We start from the raw sequence: 19,096 nt of genomic DNA, 5'->3' as shown, positions 1-19,096 counted from the left end.
GTATCTCCACTATACAGTGAGTAGCAACTTTCCTTTTCATAATATTGGTATAATTATTGTTTGTTGCAAAAAACATGGGACATGAGACTATTGCCTTTAAAATGGATATGAACATAATCACTGCTAGGCCTAACCTAAAATATTCACATTAAAAGCCAGTGTCATTATTAAATTTACAGAACTGTATATGAATCTCCACTCAGCTAAGCTTTAGATAAGTACTGTCTTATTGTTATGTTCTTTATCACACAATGAGAGTCCTTTATGGGCTCCACTGCTTCTTACAGGTGGCTTATTGTTTATATTCATTATAAGAATGTTTGTTCCAGCTGCTCACAAATTCTCCTAGTTTACTCACTCAAAGTTGTGAATCAGTTATGAAACATTCTATAAAAATAATTGAAAACAAGCACAGACAAGAGAGAACTGATAAGTCTGGTAAATTCCTTTGAAATACAGAAATATTGTTAAGTGACACATATGTTGGTACTTGTGAAAACCTTGTGACAGTTCCATTCAAACTATCAAAGCAATGAAACACTGATTTGTTTCTCTCTTCCGCACATCATAAGATGGCTTATGGAACATAGTTGTAGCTGTACATATCAGGCCTGTCTGACTAAAAGTGGTTATGTTCCTATTGTACTGCTCACTAAATGCACTTTGAATTACTCCAAAACAAGCAGTTCCTACAGTTTTACAAAATTTTAATATAATTATGTTGATTAGCTCAAATGGTTTGTCCCTATCTGCAACTGCTAGAACATAGTGAACAGCTACTTTAATTGTAATCTCCCATGGGATGTCAGTAACTCTATTTTTCGTAATACAACTTCATGCTGCATTATGCTCTAAAGTGTGAAAGAGTAGCTGATAATGAACCTGGGATAAGAAACTTCCTGGCAGATTAAAACTGTGTGCCCGAACAAGACTCGAACTCGGGACCTTTGCCTTTCGCGGGCAAGTGCTCTACCATCTGAGCTACCGAAGCACGACTCACGCCCGGTCCTCACAGCTTTACTTCTGCCAGTATCTCGTCTCCTCAGGACTGGGCCTGAGTCGTGCTTCGGTAGATCAGATGGTAGAGCACTTGCCTGCGAAAGGCAAAGGTCCCGAGTTCGAGTCTCAGTCGGGCACACAGTTTTAATCTGCCAGAAAGTTTCATATCAGCGCACACTCCGCTGCGGAGTGAAAATCTCATTCTGGAAACCTGGGATAACTTTATGATGGGTTCTGGTGTTGTACTAAATTTTTAGAGATTAAGCAGGAACACAGAACTGACAGTGTTCTCACAGGAAAATTCTAATATCAAATAAAAGAAAATCTTGTGTTATGGTGACATAGTCATACCACCTAAACAAAAACAAAATAGTTAAAATTGAATTTCAAGTGGAACTATGTGGTTCCAGATACCTTTTCAAATCTCCAACATTGATGCAGACTGCATTGCCATATGTGTATATACACCACAGATGTTTAGGGGGATTACCCATTCAGTTGAGGTGTGAATGGGAATTTGGGTTGAGGAGGGAGGCATGCTAGGATGGTGCTTGCTCTTGTGCAAAGTCACTGTGGCAGCGTGACATAGTGATTAGAACATATGTCTAGTGAGCAGAAGACCCAGTTCATTTTATTTATTTTTATTATTTATTTACTTCTTGTTCTGGGGATCCATGTTGTGACAATATCACAGGATATGGAATGTGTCAGAAATCTAAGGTAGCACATAAATACAAAACAAAATGATTTTATATTACAGTAAACAGTAACATAGGTTCTACTACAGAAAATCAATTTTGAAAGATAAATAAATATTACAAAATAATAAGTTTCACAGCAAATAAATATTGCAAAATACTTTTTTACCATAAAGAATAGTCAGGATTACATTGTAGATTTGGGCATGTATTTGCATTTAACAATACAAGAAATGCTAAACACTGTAGTTCCGGAACTGTATCGTATAAAATGATCCTTGTAAAAGGAACTGCCTTAAAGTTTTCTTTTTTTTTTAACAAAAGAGCTCATCTTCTACCAAATGCTTAATTCTTGAATGGAGGGCATTAAAAATCTTACAGCCAATGAAATGGACTCCTTTCTGTACCATACTTAGATTTGCCTGTTCATAATGAATATCATGTTTTCTTCTCATCTCATGACTATGATGCTCACTAATCAGTTTAAAAATGGATTTTTCTTTCCTTATGAAGCACATCAAAGAGACTATATATTGTGCAGTGGATGTAAGGATTCCAAGTTTCTTAAACAGATTCCTGCATATGGCTCTAGGAAGGACTTCACACATGATCCTTATGGCTCTTTTTTGTGCACACGGTACTTTTTAGCCAGTGACTCACTACCCCAAAATATAATTCCATATGCCATAATGGCATGAAAATAATCATAATAGGCTGCCTTCATGGTTTCCGTACTTCTATAACAAGAAACAGTGCATAATACGTAATTTGCAGAACTCAATCTTTTGCCAAGATCCACAATGTTGTTTGATCAGTTCAGTTTGCTGTCAATATGCAAGTCTAGGTATTTTGAGGTATCCACCCTGGTTATCACCTGTTCACCTATTTTTACTAATTTCTTCATGAATGATTGTTGTCTGGAACTGAACATAGTTTGTTTCAGTGTAATTAAAAGAAAGGCCATTAATGTTAAACCAGTTCACTGTTTCATTTAAAACCTTATTTGCCATTTCCTCAAGTTTATCTAGTGAATTATCAATAAGTAGTGTAGTGTCATCAGCAAAAATGGTAAATCTACAATATTCTGTACAGAGAGGCAGATCATTTATAAAGATAATAAAAAGTAGGGGGCCCAGAGCTGAGACAACTACCTGTGGAACCAGTCATATGGCCTACAAGCTAAGCTGCAACCACTGTGCTGCATTCTATGTAGGCATGACAACCAAGAAGCTGTCTGTCCACATGAATGGCCACTGATAAACTGTGGCCAAGAAACAAGTGGATCACCATGTTGCTGAACACGCTGCCAAACATGACATCCTCCATTTCAATGACTGCTTCACAGTCTGTTACATATGTATCCTTCCCACCAACACCAGCTTTTCTGAACTGTGTAGTGGGAATTTCCCTGTAATACATCCTATGTTCTAATAAGCCTCCTGGCCTAAACCTCCATTAGTCACTGTCCTCACCCATGCAACCCATTCCCATTCCAGCACTACACAGCTGTCATTCCACCACCACACCCAGTCTTTATTATTATTATTATTATTATTATTTCCCTCCTTTTTTGCAACTCCCCCTCCCCCCACCTCTTGCCAGCCCTCCCCCTAAGCTGCAGCATTTCACTGTCCGCCATCCCCACCATACTATCTGTCCTGCTCCCCACTCCAACCTCCTCCTTAGCCCCACCCAGTCTCCACTTCCATCGTGCACTGGTGCTGCTGCTCACAACGTGGCTTCAATTGCCTGAGACTTCAGTTGTGTGTGTGAGTTGCATTTGCGTGAGTGTGAGTATGTGCATGTATGCATGTCTGTTGTTAACAAAGGCCATTAGCCAAAAGCTTCAAGTGTGAAAATCTTTTTGTTGCGCCTATCTACGACTCAGCATCTCTGCCATATTAAAACGTTTTTATATATTTATTGTTATTATTATTGAAGTCATACATATCTGTAGTGCATTAAAAGTGGAGGTGAGAGCAAGCTATATTTCGGGAAGGGAGGAGACTATGACAAAGCTTTGACTGCCTCTCCCATCTTCCTCCTGCACCCCAGAACTAAACTATGAATCCACAACTGCATGGCTGTAGGACCCCAGAAACTAAATGGTTGCCAGAGAGATTTTATGATAGTTAAATGCACCTAAGTTGACTGTTAATAACGTTATTGTGAATTGACAATGTTATGGAAGCACCAAATACAATCTTTGATGTAGTAGACAGAAGAAATTAACTAACAGGAGTGACCAAACATTAGAGTATATTGTATGAACTGATCATTAGGTCACCTCCACAGAGCAAGAGATACTGTATCGAGGTACAGAGAAAAAAATGTATTAGGTAGATCCAATGCACTCATCTTTTAAAATCTCACACTTGAAACCCATCACATATCTTCCTGATGTACTAAATAGTGTGCTATGTAGTGAATCAATTTGAAAATGTTTAACTACTAATGAAGAAAAAAAAATCATTATTTATTACATAGATAACATCTTTGCAATATTTGCGATGAGTGTTGAGAATATTGTAAACCAGTATACATAACTTCACTGATTTTTGTTTTGTTTTATTTATATTTGTTGTAAATCACTTGTAGGAAAGTAGGATCCTTTTATAAACAAGCCAAGAATGATTCACGGCTGTTTGAGTATGGTAGAAAATATGTTGTCATAAGATGGAGAATTTTAAACACATCTCATCATTAGTATTACAATTCTTTCCACATTGATCCTTCTGGACAACTATCCTCTTAAGCTTTTCTCTGATCATAATGTAACCCAGCTGGAATTTTTTCATGTCTCCATGCTTTTCCTAGTATACCCCCTCCTCTCATGATTTTTAACAGTGTATTCACCGTTAATAGCTGAAATTTATTGCAGAACTTCAATTAGTCTTTCCCCTACCTCATTCCTACTACTCAGCTCATATTCTTACATAACTCTGTCTTCTACTCCTTCCCTTACAAGAGTGTTTCAGTCCCCCATGATTATTAGATATTCTTTTCTCTTTAGATACTGGATCACATGTTCAGTATCCTAATATACTTTCTCTATCTCTTTATTTATGTTTATGGGTTACATACAACACACTAAAACTCCAGAAAAACTCAGACTGTTTGAAAACCTGCTGACTACAGTATTACTAGACACATATGAAACTACTATTGACATATTTCACCCAGTCACCATCCAGTGGATAGATGCAGAAATTAAAACATATGTGTTGGATAGAATAATGAAGTTTCCACACCATTTCACTGTACAACAAAGGGATGCCATTAAGAGCAGTATCATGCTCCATACTAGAGTTTTAGCCAATAAATTGGTTGATTGATTATGCTTTTTTCATTAGTCTTCCTGTCAGTTTTTTTCACTCTTGGATATGTTACCAGTGTTAAGGTTGTCATCCTATATGCTGTTCTGTGTTGTTTCCTTTCAGATATGCCTGTGGTGTAAAGCTCCTAATTTTGAATTAAACTACTCCTCTGGTACTGGTCACATTGTCACTGGAGTGAAGCATGCTCAAAAGGAACATGTAACACTATTTGAATGAAATTTCAATGAAAACTGGAATGCTCATGAGAAGAATCGTTTCCAATGGCCGATAATTTTACACTTGGGCCATGAAATGACAAACAGCAATGAAATATTAATAGTCTGTCAAATACCACCTATTTCCACTTACATAACCAAGAATTCACCAAATCTAGCACATCTACCATGTTTATGAATAAACGATTAGATTCACCTACTACATTTGAATAGAAATGGACAAAATGAATTTTTATACATTAAATGTGATGCTAAGGCTTTCACTTTTCCTGAGAGTTTCACCATCTCTTTCAGACTTTTTCAGTTCTGAACAAGTATCAATTACGTACTTTGTAGGATGAAGATAATGGTGTGTTGTAACTGAAAGGTGTGTTGTATCTGCAATTCACGACTGTTACTTCGAGATTCTGTGGAAGAGTCATTACAATTTTTGGTACTGAAAAATCAGCCTCACTGTCACTGCTACAGCCACTATCTCTAGTAGTTCTTCCTCTCTAAAACTATTATGACATGTCATTTTCTTAGCAGAACTTAAGATGTTTTTCATCTGACAAACAGAACATTGCTGTAATGTCAATACTGAAATGGAGCCATAAACATTAAGAGGACAGGGGACACTCACAGAAAATGTCCACAGATATTCTAACCAGCAACCCAAAATTGGAAACAGTACTGGCTGAACACAACAGAAATGTGAGTATGTATTTAAGATGTACATCGGCACCCGAATGACATCACATATATATGCAACCATACGTCACAGGGCCCAAACAGGTAGCACATGTACAGAAAACTACATAACTTGTGAAATGGCAGCCTGGCACAGGTTAGTACATCCACAGCATTTTGAGGAAGATGTGATGCTGTGTCTTAACACTACTAACCCCTATTAAAAGCATTAATAAGATGTTCTCAGATTTATGGCTCAAACAGTCATTTCGAGATGCTTCCAAATAAGCTTTCCTAGACCATTTTTGAAATGGTAACTGGGTACCAAAAGTCAATGGTCCATTATTATTACTGCACAAAAATATTTCCTTATTAGGTGTGGACTGAGAACCACTGACAACAAAGACATTGACAATGCAGATTGCAGTTCAGCTATATAAGGACCACATCATTTGATGTACAGTAGTCCATTATTGTTTTTCAGTGGCTGAATAGAGTACCGAAAGCTTACATGTCTAGAAACTCAAGAAGATCTTTGTTAATAATCTTTCTCATTTTAAGAACAATAAAAATAATTAAAACATAAAACCTTTAACATTTTGTATCATGTGATCAGTATGTGGAAAGCTTATGGAGAAACAAACCAATGTTTCATAATAAAGTTAATACAGTCTTATGGAAATGTAGTTTCATGCTTAATTACAAAGACTTTCCATGCAAATTAGAGTCATCAAACTCTAAGACTGGTAGAAGAAAAAATATTTTGTAATTACTGTACCTGAATTGTGAAGTCTGGTCTTGTTGAGTTAGTTGTAAAATTCCGACGTATCCATGTCTTTTCCATGAGCTGTGCTGAGAAAGAGGTGACCAAGGCAAGAAAAACTGTGTAAAGAAGTAAGTTCAACAGATGAAAGTATTTTCCATAAGAGTTCCACTTCATCTGGAGATACTTTTGACTTAGAGGATGAGCAAGCAATTCCACTCTTCCATGTGCAACCATTGCCTATAATGAACACACAACATTTTAAACAAGGAAGATATACTATAAAAAATTAAAAAGTCTCCTTTAGGAAGATTACCACAAACTTACTTCTCTAACATGGTTCCTACTCTGTGAATGACTACATAGACACCAAATTACTTTAACATGCCACTTTTAATCTGTTTTCCCACATATAATGCCTATTAATGCTTATGATAACATGGTGAAAGTCAATATACATTAATTTGTTTTCATATGCTATAATACAGTGAAAATAAAAACATACAGGGTATTTCAAAAATACTTTTACAAGCTTTGGGGACATAATCCTTACACCAAAGCATGAAAAAATTTCTTATAAACATTTCTGAAAATCCTTTGTTTTTGAGTTATTAATGGAAGTTTAAAATTTAGGTGATTGGAAGTCATCAACACATAAACTCATAATAAATCATTTAATCAAATCAACTGTGGGTTCTTGACAAAACATTATAAATTAACTAAACAAACAGCATTTCTTGCCTTGTTTCACAATTTTATAATTAATGTTACTGCACAACTTAGGTTTTGGCTTATAAGCCCATTTTCAAATACCTTACTGGTTCCCAAAGATGATACTCACACAACATTAATCCAGAAGAGCAGCTGAGCATTGTTTAAATCAAAATTATTTCTTTTTTCAAGGGAGCTATTATCAGCAGGCACACAGTCTGGCAGTGAGCTCACTTTTATCCTCCTTACTAGCAGAAATGTCCATGGACTAGTGGGAGACTGATTTTCTTAGGAGAGTACCACTGGCAAAACATTGTGTGTATGGTACAGATATGTAGATGACATTCTTTTTATGTGGAAAGGTTCCAATGCACAACTCCACAAATTTGTGGATAATATGAACCAGTGGCACACTAACATAAATGTCAGCATGGAGCTGGGAGGTAAGCATAAATTTCCTGGACATTAGCTTAAAGATAGTAGACAGTAACCATAAATTTAAAATTTCCTGGAAAGACTCCTTCACTGACACATGTACCCCAACTTCCTCCCAGCATCCTACAACCTACAAACATGCAGCATTCCACCACATGATCCACCACCTCAATTCTATTCCTATGTCCCAAGAAGACTTTCAACCAGGGGCTTGACACAATAAAAACAATAGCCACAAATAATTAATTTAAACCCAACATCATTCATAAAATTTTAGATAAAAAAATGGAGAAGTAAGCCATTTCCCTACTGTCCCCAATGAAAAATGCATACAAACTGGAAAAGAAATGGTGCAGATTACTTTTTATAGGGAAAACATCAAGTAACATAAGTAACATCTTGAAGGCAAAGGGTTTCTCTGTGTTTTTCTATGTCCCTCAGACAATAGTTACTTGCTTTTTCAATGCAAAAGACAAACAACTAGCCTTCATAAAAAAGTGGGGTTTATAAAATTACATGCCATGAGTGTCAGTCTTACTACATTGTACAGACAAAGAAGTCCATCTGCAACAGGCTTAAAGAATACCACAGAAGTTGGAGTTTGAAGAGGCCTGATTCAGCCTTTGCAGAACATTGCCGAACAATAACCACAAATACATAATAGATGTACAAGTCTTACACACAGAGGAAAAGGGGACTAAACTCAAACAAATAGAAATTTTAGAAATTAAAAGACATATGTTTACATCCCCACACCTATTATTAAATGAACAAACCCAATTCAGTTATTCACCTCTTTTAGATGAGATCACAACCTCAGGATACAAGCAAAACTTTGGGCCCCAGTCCATCGTAGTTAAAAAGTTCTTGGCTGTCATGTTAGTGTAGTTGCTGAATTGTGTAATAGGATATGTAATTTGATAAAAATGGTCAGTGAGGTAATTTCACATTAAGCTATGGGCTGACACCTCAAGAAGTTGAGATGATTATCTTTGCCTGGTCATATGTTTATTTGTGCATTATCATCTTTGGGAACCAGTAAGGTGCATAAAAATGGGCTTATAGACTAGGCTGTACAGTAACATTAATAATAAAACTGTATTGTTGTTGTTGTTGTCGTCTTCAGTCCTGAGACTGGTTTGATGCAGCTCTCCATGCTACTCTATAATGTGCAAGCTTCATCATCTCCCAGTACCTACTGCAACCTACATCCTTCTGAATATGCTTAGTGTACTCATCTCATTGTCTCCCTCTACGATCTTTACCATCCACGGTGCCCTCCAATGCTAAATTTGTGATACCTTGATGCCTCAGAACATGTCCTACCAACCGGTCCCATCTTCTTGTCAAGTTGTGCCACCAATTCCTCTTCTCCCCAATTCTATTCATTACCTCCTCATTAGTTATGTGATCTACCCACCTAATCTTCAGCATTCTCCTGTAGCACCACATTTTGAAAGCTTCTATTCTCTTCCTGTCCAAACTATTTATCATCCACGTTTCACTTCCACACATGGCTACACTCCATACAAATACTTTCAGAAATGACTTCCTGACACTTAAATCTATACTCAATGTTAACAAATTTCTCTTCTTCAGAAATGCTTTCCTTGCCATTGCCATTCTACATGTTATATCCTCTCTACTTTGACCAACATCAGTTATTTTGCTCCCCAAATAGCAAAACTCCTTTACTACTTTAAACATCGTATTTCCTAATCTAATTCCCTCAGCATCACCCGATTTAATTCGACTACATTCCATTATCCTCGTTTTGCTTTTGTTGATGTTCATCTTATATCTTCCTTTTAAGACACTGTCCATTCTGTTCAACTGCTCTTCCAGGTCCTTCGCAGTTTCTGACAGAATTAAAATGTCATCAGCGAATCTCAAAGTTTTTATTTCTTCTCCATGGATTTTAATTCCAACTGCAAAATTTTCTTTTGTTTCATTTACCGCTTGCTCGATATACAGATTGAATAATATCGGGGATAGGCTACAACCCTGTATCACCCCCTTCCCAACCACTGCTTCCCTTTCATGCCCCTTGACTCTTATCACTGCCATCTGGTTTCTGTACAAATTGTAAATAGCCCTGTATTTTACCCCTGCCACCTTTAGAATTTGAAACAAAGTATTCCAGTCAACATTGTCAAAAGCTTTCTCTGAGTCTACAAATGCTAGAAATGTAGGTTTGCCTTTCCATAATCTATTTTGTAAGATAAGTTGTAAGGTGAGTATTGCCTCACGTGTTCGAACATTTCTGCGGAATCCAATCTGATCTTCCCCAAGGTCAGCTTCTATCAGTTTTTCCATTCGTCTGTAAAGAATTCATGTTAGTGTTTTGCAGCTGTGGCTTATTAAACTGATAGTTCGGTAATTTTCACGTCTGTCAACACCTGCTTTCTTTGGGATTGGAATTATTATATTCTTCTTGAAGTCTGAGGGTATTTCGCCTGTCTCACACATCTTGCTCACCAGATGGTAGAGTTTTGTCAGGACTGGCTCTCCCAAGGCAGTCAGTAGTTCCAATGGAATGTTGTCTACTCCCAGGACCTTGTTTCGATGCAGGTCTTTCAGTGCTCTGTCAAACTCTTCACGCAGTATCATATCTCCCATTTCATCTTCATCTACATCCTCTTCCATTTCCATAATATTGTCCTCAAGTACATCGTCCTTGTATAGACCCTCTATATACTCCTTCCACATTTCTGCTTTCCCTTCTTTGCTTAGAACTAGGTTTCCATCTGAGCTCTTGATATTCATACAATTGGCTCTCTTTTCTCCAAATGTCTCTTTAATTTTCCTGTAGGCAGTCTCTATCTTACCCCTAGTGAGATAAGCCTCTACATCCTTACATTTGTCCTCTAGCCATCCCTGATTAGCCATTTTGCACTTCCTGCCGATCTCATTTTTGAGACATTTGTATTCCTGTTTGCCTGCTTCATTTACTGCGTTTTTATATTTTCTCATTGCATCAATTAAATTCAATATTTCTTCTGTTACCCAAGGATTTCTACTAGCCCTCTTCTTTTTACGTACTTGATCCTCTGATGCCTTCACTATTTCATCCCTCAGAGCTACCCATTCTTCTTCTACTGTATTTCTTTCCCCCATTCCTATCAATTGTTCCCTTGTGTTCTCTCTGAAACTCTGTACAACCTCTGGTTTAGTCAGTTTATCCAGGTCCCATCTCCTTAAATTCCCACCTTTTTGCAGTTTCTTCATTTTTAATCTACAGTTCATAACCAATAGATTGTGATCAGAGTCCACATCTGCCCCTGGCAATGCGTTACAATTTAAAACCTGGTACCTAAATCTCTGTCTTACCATTATATAATCTATCTGATACCTTCTAGTATCTCCACTATTCTTCCATGGATACAACCTTCTTTTATGATTCTTGAACCAAGTGTTGGCTATGATTAAGTTATGCTCTGTGCAAAATTCTACCAGCCGGCTTCCTCTTTCATTTCTCTCCCCCAATCCATATTCACCCACTATGCTTCCTTCTCTCCCTTTTCCTACTCTCAAATTGCAGTAAACCATGACTATTAAATTTTCGTTTCCCTTCACTACCTGAATAATTTCTTTTATCTCATCATACACTTCATCAATTTCTTCATCATCTGCAGAGCTAGTTGCCATATAAAGTTGTACCACTGTGGTAGGCATGGGCTTTGTGTCTGTCTTGGCCACAATAATGCGTTCACTATGCTGTTGGTAGTAGCTTACCCACACTCCTATTTTTTTATTCATTATTAAACCTACTCCTGCATTACCCCTATTTGATTTTGTATTTATAACCCTATAATCAACTGACCAAAAGTCTTGTTCCTCCTGCCACCGAACTTCACTAATTCCAACTATATCTAACTTCAACCTATCCATTTCCCTTTTTATATTTTCTAACCTACCTGCCCGATTAAGCGATCTGTCATTCCACACTCCGGTCCATAGAATGCCAATGATAACGACGTCCTCCTGAGTAATCCCCGCCCAGAGATCCGAATGGGGGACTATTTTACCTCCGGAATATTTTGCCCAAGAGGATACCATCATCATTTAATCATACAGTAAAGCTGCATGCCCTTGGGAAGGATTACGGCTGTAGTTTCCCCTTGCTTTCAGCCGTTTGCAGTACCACCACAGCAATGCCGTTTTGGTTAGTGTTGCAAGGTCAGATCAGTCAATCATCCAGACTGTTGCCTCTGCAACTACTGAAAAGGCTGCTGCCCCACAGCAGGAACCACACGTTTGTCTGGCCTCTCAACAGATACCCCTCCATTGTGGTTGCACCTACGGTAGGGCCATCTGTATCGCTGAGGCACACAAGCCTCCCCACCAACGGCAAGGTCCATGGATCATGGGGGCAGGATAAAATTGTGAAACAAGGCTAAAAAATAGTGTTTGTTTAGTCGTAATAAGTCCTTGAAATGTCCTCCTCTTGCTTCTAAACGTGGATGCACCATGTTGAATCATGAGCTGTCACACACTTTCACATACTCCCAGACAGTTATGAATGGTTTTCCAGGCTTCCAAGACACATCGATGAAGCGTTTGTGCATCCAGATGATCCGCTGCATTGACTAGTTATTTAAGGTGCCCCTGAGATAATGATCCAAAGGACTGAGGTTGGGAGAATGTGCAGGCCATGGAACTGGTCCTCCTCTACATATCCATCTGTCAAGGTAGATACCAGTCACTGTATCTTGAGTGCTCAGACTGAAATGTGTTGGAGCTCCATCATCTATAAGCTAATTGTTTCTTCTTACTTGCAAGGGCACATTTTCTACTGGGTCTTGGAGGAGTAGACAGCACCTGCAAGACATGCAGCGAGAATGTATGTCCTTATCAGATATCTAGCCCATACTGTAGCATGAGGATTGTGATAGATCCATTTGTGTTGGCTGTGGAAATTTGTTATTCCATCTTTTCCTAATGTTGCCTCATCTGTAAACAAAACTGAAGAGACAAACAACAGATTGACAATTTGTGCAACTAACCATCTGCATACTTCTCCCACTGTGCATGATTGGCAGGTAAAAGACCTTAATGCTGGACTTGCAGATGTACCATGCATCAGGCCCACTTGCCTTGCACTGAACCCAGCTCTTCTTCGACATCCCATAGAATGTATTCTTACTGCTCAGGCATATGAGCAAATGTGGTCTTCCTTGATCAATAGTATATGGTCCTATAGACCCTGATTCAGCAATGCAACACAACACGTAAGGTTGGATGACTCAGCTGTCTTTGCTCTGCAAATGCTGTCTGATACAGTCGTGCAACCTCATGTCTGTTCCTACTTACACAGCCAAACATAAAAATATGTCTGCTTGCTCACAAAATGAATATCCTGCCATGTTCAATGGAGTGCTTTCAGTTGATTCACTACCTATATTACATGTACATAATGGACATGTTGAAGACAGGTGAATGATGAATGTACACAAGTCTCACCAGCGACAGTTCTCCCTAGCCACACAACGCCAAGTAGAGTTGTTGGATTGTACCTACGAAGCTGCTGAATGTCGACTTTCATTAATAACTCAAAAATGAAGGATATTTTTGAAACCTCTGTAATATTCGATAGTTTTGAATGCGACCCCATTGTATGTATGTATTGACAAGGCAGGTCCAAGTCAAAACAGATGTTATGATCCTATTACATGTAATTACTTCATAATGCACTACACTGTAATGCATTTTAAATATTAATAATATTTACTGGTCTAACAATCAAAATTTTAAAAAATGTCATGTTACGTAAAGGAAAATGGAAGCTACAACAAATGAATGCAACTTTAAAATGATATCTGCATTTTTTGACACATAACATAAAGAATGAACACACAGTTTCCATCACAAAAAACTTTATTTTAAATACTGAACAGTAACAATGGCAGTTAGACAAAAAAGAGAATGTTAGACTGGCAGTACATTTTTGATTAACAGGCAAGTTGATGATTCCATTTTTGCACATAATTTTTGATGGCTGATGTAGTCGTTTTCTTCAGGTGAGGTAAAAACAGGTCTCTTGTGTGCACTATTTGAGATTGAATACATTTGTTTGTGGTTCTCACAAATCACATGAGGCTAATTCCAGGAGGGAAAAAATGTTGGGTGTCATACTGGACAGGTCAGTCAAAACAGAATATTTCCATGCCAAATTAATAATGCCATTACCAGTGATCTGATGAACATGTGTGCTATTACATTGTTCATTCTGTATATACTTGCTAACAACATTCCGGATTCACCATCACAGATGGCAGTGGTAAACAGATGAGCACACACAGGAAGAACCATCCACAATCACCTTTCTTCTTTACATTGGCTCCACATCCATCAGAAGTGGATGCATTTTAGGAAAGAATAATATCAAGTGCACTTTTTCTCATCCATCCAAATATACATGCTCCCCAGCACAGTTAAAAATCACCTAAAATTCTAAAAATTGCAGGGAGAAATACTTCAGACATAAATAAAAATGGTACATGAGAGTCAGGATGAACAAAAGTGCCATACCAGGCTCCTCAAGCCCCAAATCTCCCATGTACTCATATGTAAACACAATATACAGAGAACAGAAACAAAAATTACAGCAGCCTGTCAAGCAGGCTGTGGAAAGCGCCTTTTGTGAAACCTCATTAATTAGTAGATCAGCTCCACCACCATCAAAGCATGGAACCTTATATTAAAGTTTTCACATACCTAGTACAACCTTGCTTCTAGTCAGAAGCAGCTGTGGCTGGAGGCATCTACAGATACACACTAGTGGTAATGGGTGAACAATTACCAAAGATATGGACAGGAACTAGGGATACATATGACGACCTGATTTAGTGTATAAATATTATGCCAAATTTCTTCAGGTCATACAGAAGGAAAGACTACAGTCCCACAAATACCGAAAACCGAATCTTGGTCCAAAATATTTCTATTTCACATTATACAAAAACATATTCTGGACTGATTCACTGTTCCATCAGTTCTTGGTAGAATATTTTATACATTATGGATGAAATACACACAATATTCTTAGAATATTACGCCAGTGTTTTGTGTGTTTCATTCATAGTAACCTAGATCCTTAGAATAGGCTACTATGCCCAGTGTTTGTAAGAACATACAGAACACATCCATCTAGAATAAGTGTAACACAAGTGATCCAATAAAGTGCTATCCAATATTATTGACAATTTTTATAATCACGGAACACATTTTAAACCCTAATGTAATGAGGTTCCTCAAACAGAACGACCTTCTAATAACACTAGTCATGCAAAATCCAACATGTGTTTTCTAACATGACATTATGAAAGCCATGGATAAAGGCAATTGGGTAGAAGCAAGATTTCTTGATTTTTGAAAAGCCTATAACTCTCAGTACAACAAAAATGCTTTTCAACAAAAGGGCAATGTGTGGAGCCTTTAATGATTAGTATAGCAGAGAGTGATAGAAAGATCTTTCACAAACCCCAACGAAATATGGCCTTATGTGGGAGCGCATAGTGTTTCAAAAGTGACTGGACACTCACGAATAACTCAGGACTGTGAAAGTGAGAGTAGCAAAGTAAAAGTAATCATATGGAATATCAAACAAACCAAACAGCAGGACCACTGAGTCAATAGGCACGTGAAAAATAATAACTTTGCTAGCATTTGGAAGAATGATTGGAGTGGTCTCCTTTACACCTAAATTATTTACATTCTGCCAGAACTTTCCTTGTTATATTTGAACAATTCTATAATTCATTTATGACTATGAAGACAAAGAGGGCTAATGAACTGAAAGTGTATAAATAGAATATCTGAATCGAAGTCAACACAGAAATGGGAAGAAAGTGCATACTTTAAGTATTTCGGCATATCAAGACAGGTTGTCTTCAGAAAACAGAGGACGAAAACGCACAAAATCAAAGCCAAAATATGATCTCTGTTATCACCAGTTATAATGTTACTCTACATTTGGAATTGGTGACACAAAAATGACAATAAATATTATGATTGAGTTTGTGTTTGTGATTATTATAAACAAAATAACTGATTCTTTATTAATACTGAAAACATCACAATATTAACACAGCACTGCCCATGAAAATGCTGCATTCATAACAATTGTATTCAACTTTCTGAAGGGATGGTATGTTGTTTCAAGCATCATACTGGATTCTTAAACAGTGTGGACATACTACAATGATAACAAATATCAGAATTTGTGCATTTGTCTAAATTTCAGTACAATCTTAATTGAACAGCTACAGGAAGCAGTGTGGCCCCTTCAGAGAATTACTCACTATGCTGGTGTGAGATACTAGCTGTACACAAATGTTGGTAACTCAAGGAAATTGCACAGGATTATTTTCCTGGTTCTGGGAGGAAATGGAATATAGACTCACAAACTGACATCCAAATTGTGCAAGCAGTCATCCAGCACTCATATCTCATCTCATTAACATGCATCACATTTGAATGGTGTAGTAAAAGTGCAATTAAAGGAATGAATGGCATGAAATCATATTCTGTCATGAGAGGTAATTCCGTCTTGGTATCTGTGATAGTGATGTGCAGCATCAAACGAGAGAGCACCAACTAGCGAGGTATATGAGGCAGCAGCATGCTCAGAATGGATTCCCAAATGGATGAACTAGCTATTATGTATGAGTACAGAGAGTTGAAAAAAAAATAGAAAACTGTTTAAAAAGACCTGTGTATGTCACAGTATGATTGTGATTAGTGGAAGCCACATTTAAACTCTGCAAACGATCTTGGTGTGACAGATACATGGGTTATCAACTCATAAAGTATCCTAGGCAAAATCTGAACAAAACGTCTGGAAGAGCTAAACCAGAGAAATAACCAACATGATCAAACTGGGTCAGTAATTCCGGTACCATTAAGTACATCACCAGGACTATAGTGCAGTCAAGTATTATGTTCCTACCACGAAATATAGCAGATGAGTTTTGAGGTAGCTGTGTTGTTTAAGAAGACTACAGGAACTGTACAAATTATACTGAAATCAGCAACAAATGAAAAGCCCATTAACTGATTTGTGTGAAGTAAAGTATCACCTTGTACACAATGCTGTATGTAATCAGTAGGCTAAATACACTGAAGAGCCAAAGAAACTGGTAAATGTGCCTTATATTGCGTAGGGCCCCAGTGAATACGGAGAAGTCACAACACAGAGTGGCATGGGTTTGAGTAATTTCAGAAGTTGTGCTGGAGGGAACTGACACCATGAATCTGCAGGGCTGTCCATAAATCTGTAAGAGTATGAGAGGGTGGAGATCTCTTTTCAACAGCACATTTCAAAGCATTCCAGATATGCTCAATAATGTTCATGTCTGGAGATTTTGCTGGCCAGCAGAAGTGTTTAAACTCAGAAGTGCGCTCTTGGAGCCGCTTTGTAGCAAGTCTGGATGTTCATGGTGTCGCATTGTCCTGCTAGAATTGCCAAAGTCTGTCAGAATGCACAATGGACATGAACGAATGCAGGTGATCATACAGGTTGCTTATGTACGTGTCACCTGTAAGAGTCCTGTCTGGATATATCAGGGGGTGCTGCATATGCCCCTCACCATTACAGAACCTCTTTCAGCCTGAACTGTCCCCCGCTGACATTCAGGGTCCATTAATTCATGATGCTGTCTCCATAACTGTACACGTTCATCCACCTGATACAATTTGAAACAAGACTTGCCCAATCATGCAACATGTTTCCAGTTATCAACAGTCCAATGTCTGTGTTGACAGGCCAGGGATGAGGCATAAAGCTTTGTGTCATGCAGTCATCAAGGGTACATGAGTGGGCCTTCGGCTCTGAAAGCCCATATTGATGATGTTTCGTAGAATGGTTCACCCGCTGACTCTTGTTGACGGCCCAGCACTGAAATCTGCATCAATTTGTGGAAGGGTTGCACTTCTGTCATGTTGAACAATTCTCTTCAGTCATTGTTGGTCCCATTCTTGCAGGATCTTTTTCTGCCTGCAGTGATGTTGGAGATTTGATGTTTTACCGGATTTGTGATATTCACAGTACACCTGTGAAATGGTTGTACGGGAAAATCCTCACTTAATCACTACTTCAGAGATGCTGTGTCCCATTGCTCGTGCACCAACTATAACACCACATTCAAACTCACTTAAATCTTGATAACCTGCCATTGTAGTAGCAGTAACTGATCTAACAAGTGTGCTGGGCACTTGTTGCCATATATAGGTGCTACCGACCACAGTGCCATATACTGCCTCTTTACATATTTCTGTATTTGAATACACATGCCTATACCAGTTTCTTTGGCACTTCAGTGTAAATAAATACATAAATAACTTCTGGTTTGAGACCCATAGTGTGTAACTCCTTGTAAACTATTATGTGAGGAAAAGATAAATAAATGTAATAATGTGTTTGATGAATGAGTACTGAAGAAAAGGAGAATGTATGATCAAACAATGGGAAATCCAGGATGGAATGTAACAATATTATGTAAAGGATAGTTGCTACACATCATATAGCAGAGATGCTGCATTGCAGGTAGGCACAACAAATGACTGTTAGAAAATGAGCTTTCAGCCAAGAAGGCCTTTGTCAAAACGAGACAACAAAAACACACGAGGATACACATACCATTGCAAACACAACTCTCACACACACATGACCACAGTCTCTGGCAGCACACACACTCACACAAATGCAACTCACACACACACGACTACTGTCTCTGGCACCTGAAGGCAGACTACGAGCAGAAATGAATGATGGGAGAGGCAACTGGATGGCGGTGAGGAGGCTGGGGTGGGGAGGGACTGGGATAGCAAGGTAGGGGTGGGGGATGGTAAAGTGAGAAGCATGCAGGGATGAGGTGGAGAGAAGGTAGGGCAGCTAGGTGCAATTGGGAGTATAGAAGGAGGGCTGTGGAGACAGTGGGGGTGGCAGAAAAGGAGAGGAACTGAAAAGTCTGGGTGCATTGGAGGGAATAGAGAGTTGTGTACTGCTGGAAATGGGAACAGGGAAGGGGCTAGATAGGTAAGGAAAATGACTAATGAAGATTGAGGCCAGAAGGGTTATGGGTACATAGGATATATTGCTGCAGTGGGAATTCCCATCAGCACAATTCAGAAAAGCTAGTGTTGGTGGGAAGGATCCAGATGGCAGAGGCTGTGAGGCAGCCACTGAAATGAAGAACTTTGTGTTGGTTTGCATGCTCAGAAAAAGCGTGGTATAGTTGTTTCTTGCCCACAGTTGATCGGTGGCCA

At 38.3% G+C, this 19,096-nt stretch overlaps 1 protein-coding gene across 1 annotated transcript in view; it reads right to left on the bottom strand.

Moving 5' to 3' along the window:
• The window catches only part of LOC126272881 (transient receptor potential cation channel subfamily A member 1), a 217,185-nt gene that overhangs the window by 72,070 nt on the left and 126,019 nt on the right, over window positions 1–19,096 (bottom strand). The window contains exon 14 of the mRNA XM_049976161.1: window positions 6,698–6,922. Within this exon, the coding sequence (XP_049832118.1) occupies window positions 6,698–6,922 (225 nt within the window). The remainder of the gene's footprint in view (window positions 1–6,697; window positions 6,923–19,096) is intronic.

Source organism: Schistocerca gregaria, chromosome 1 (genome assembly GCF_023897955.1).
Source record: "Schistocerca gregaria isolate iqSchGreg1 chromosome 1, iqSchGreg1.2, whole genome shotgun sequence".
NCBI lineage: Eukaryota > Metazoa > Arthropoda > Insecta > Orthoptera > Acrididae > Schistocerca > Schistocerca gregaria.
Note: the sequence above shows the minus strand (reverse complement) of the source record. Positions and strands in the feature narration are given on the sequence as shown.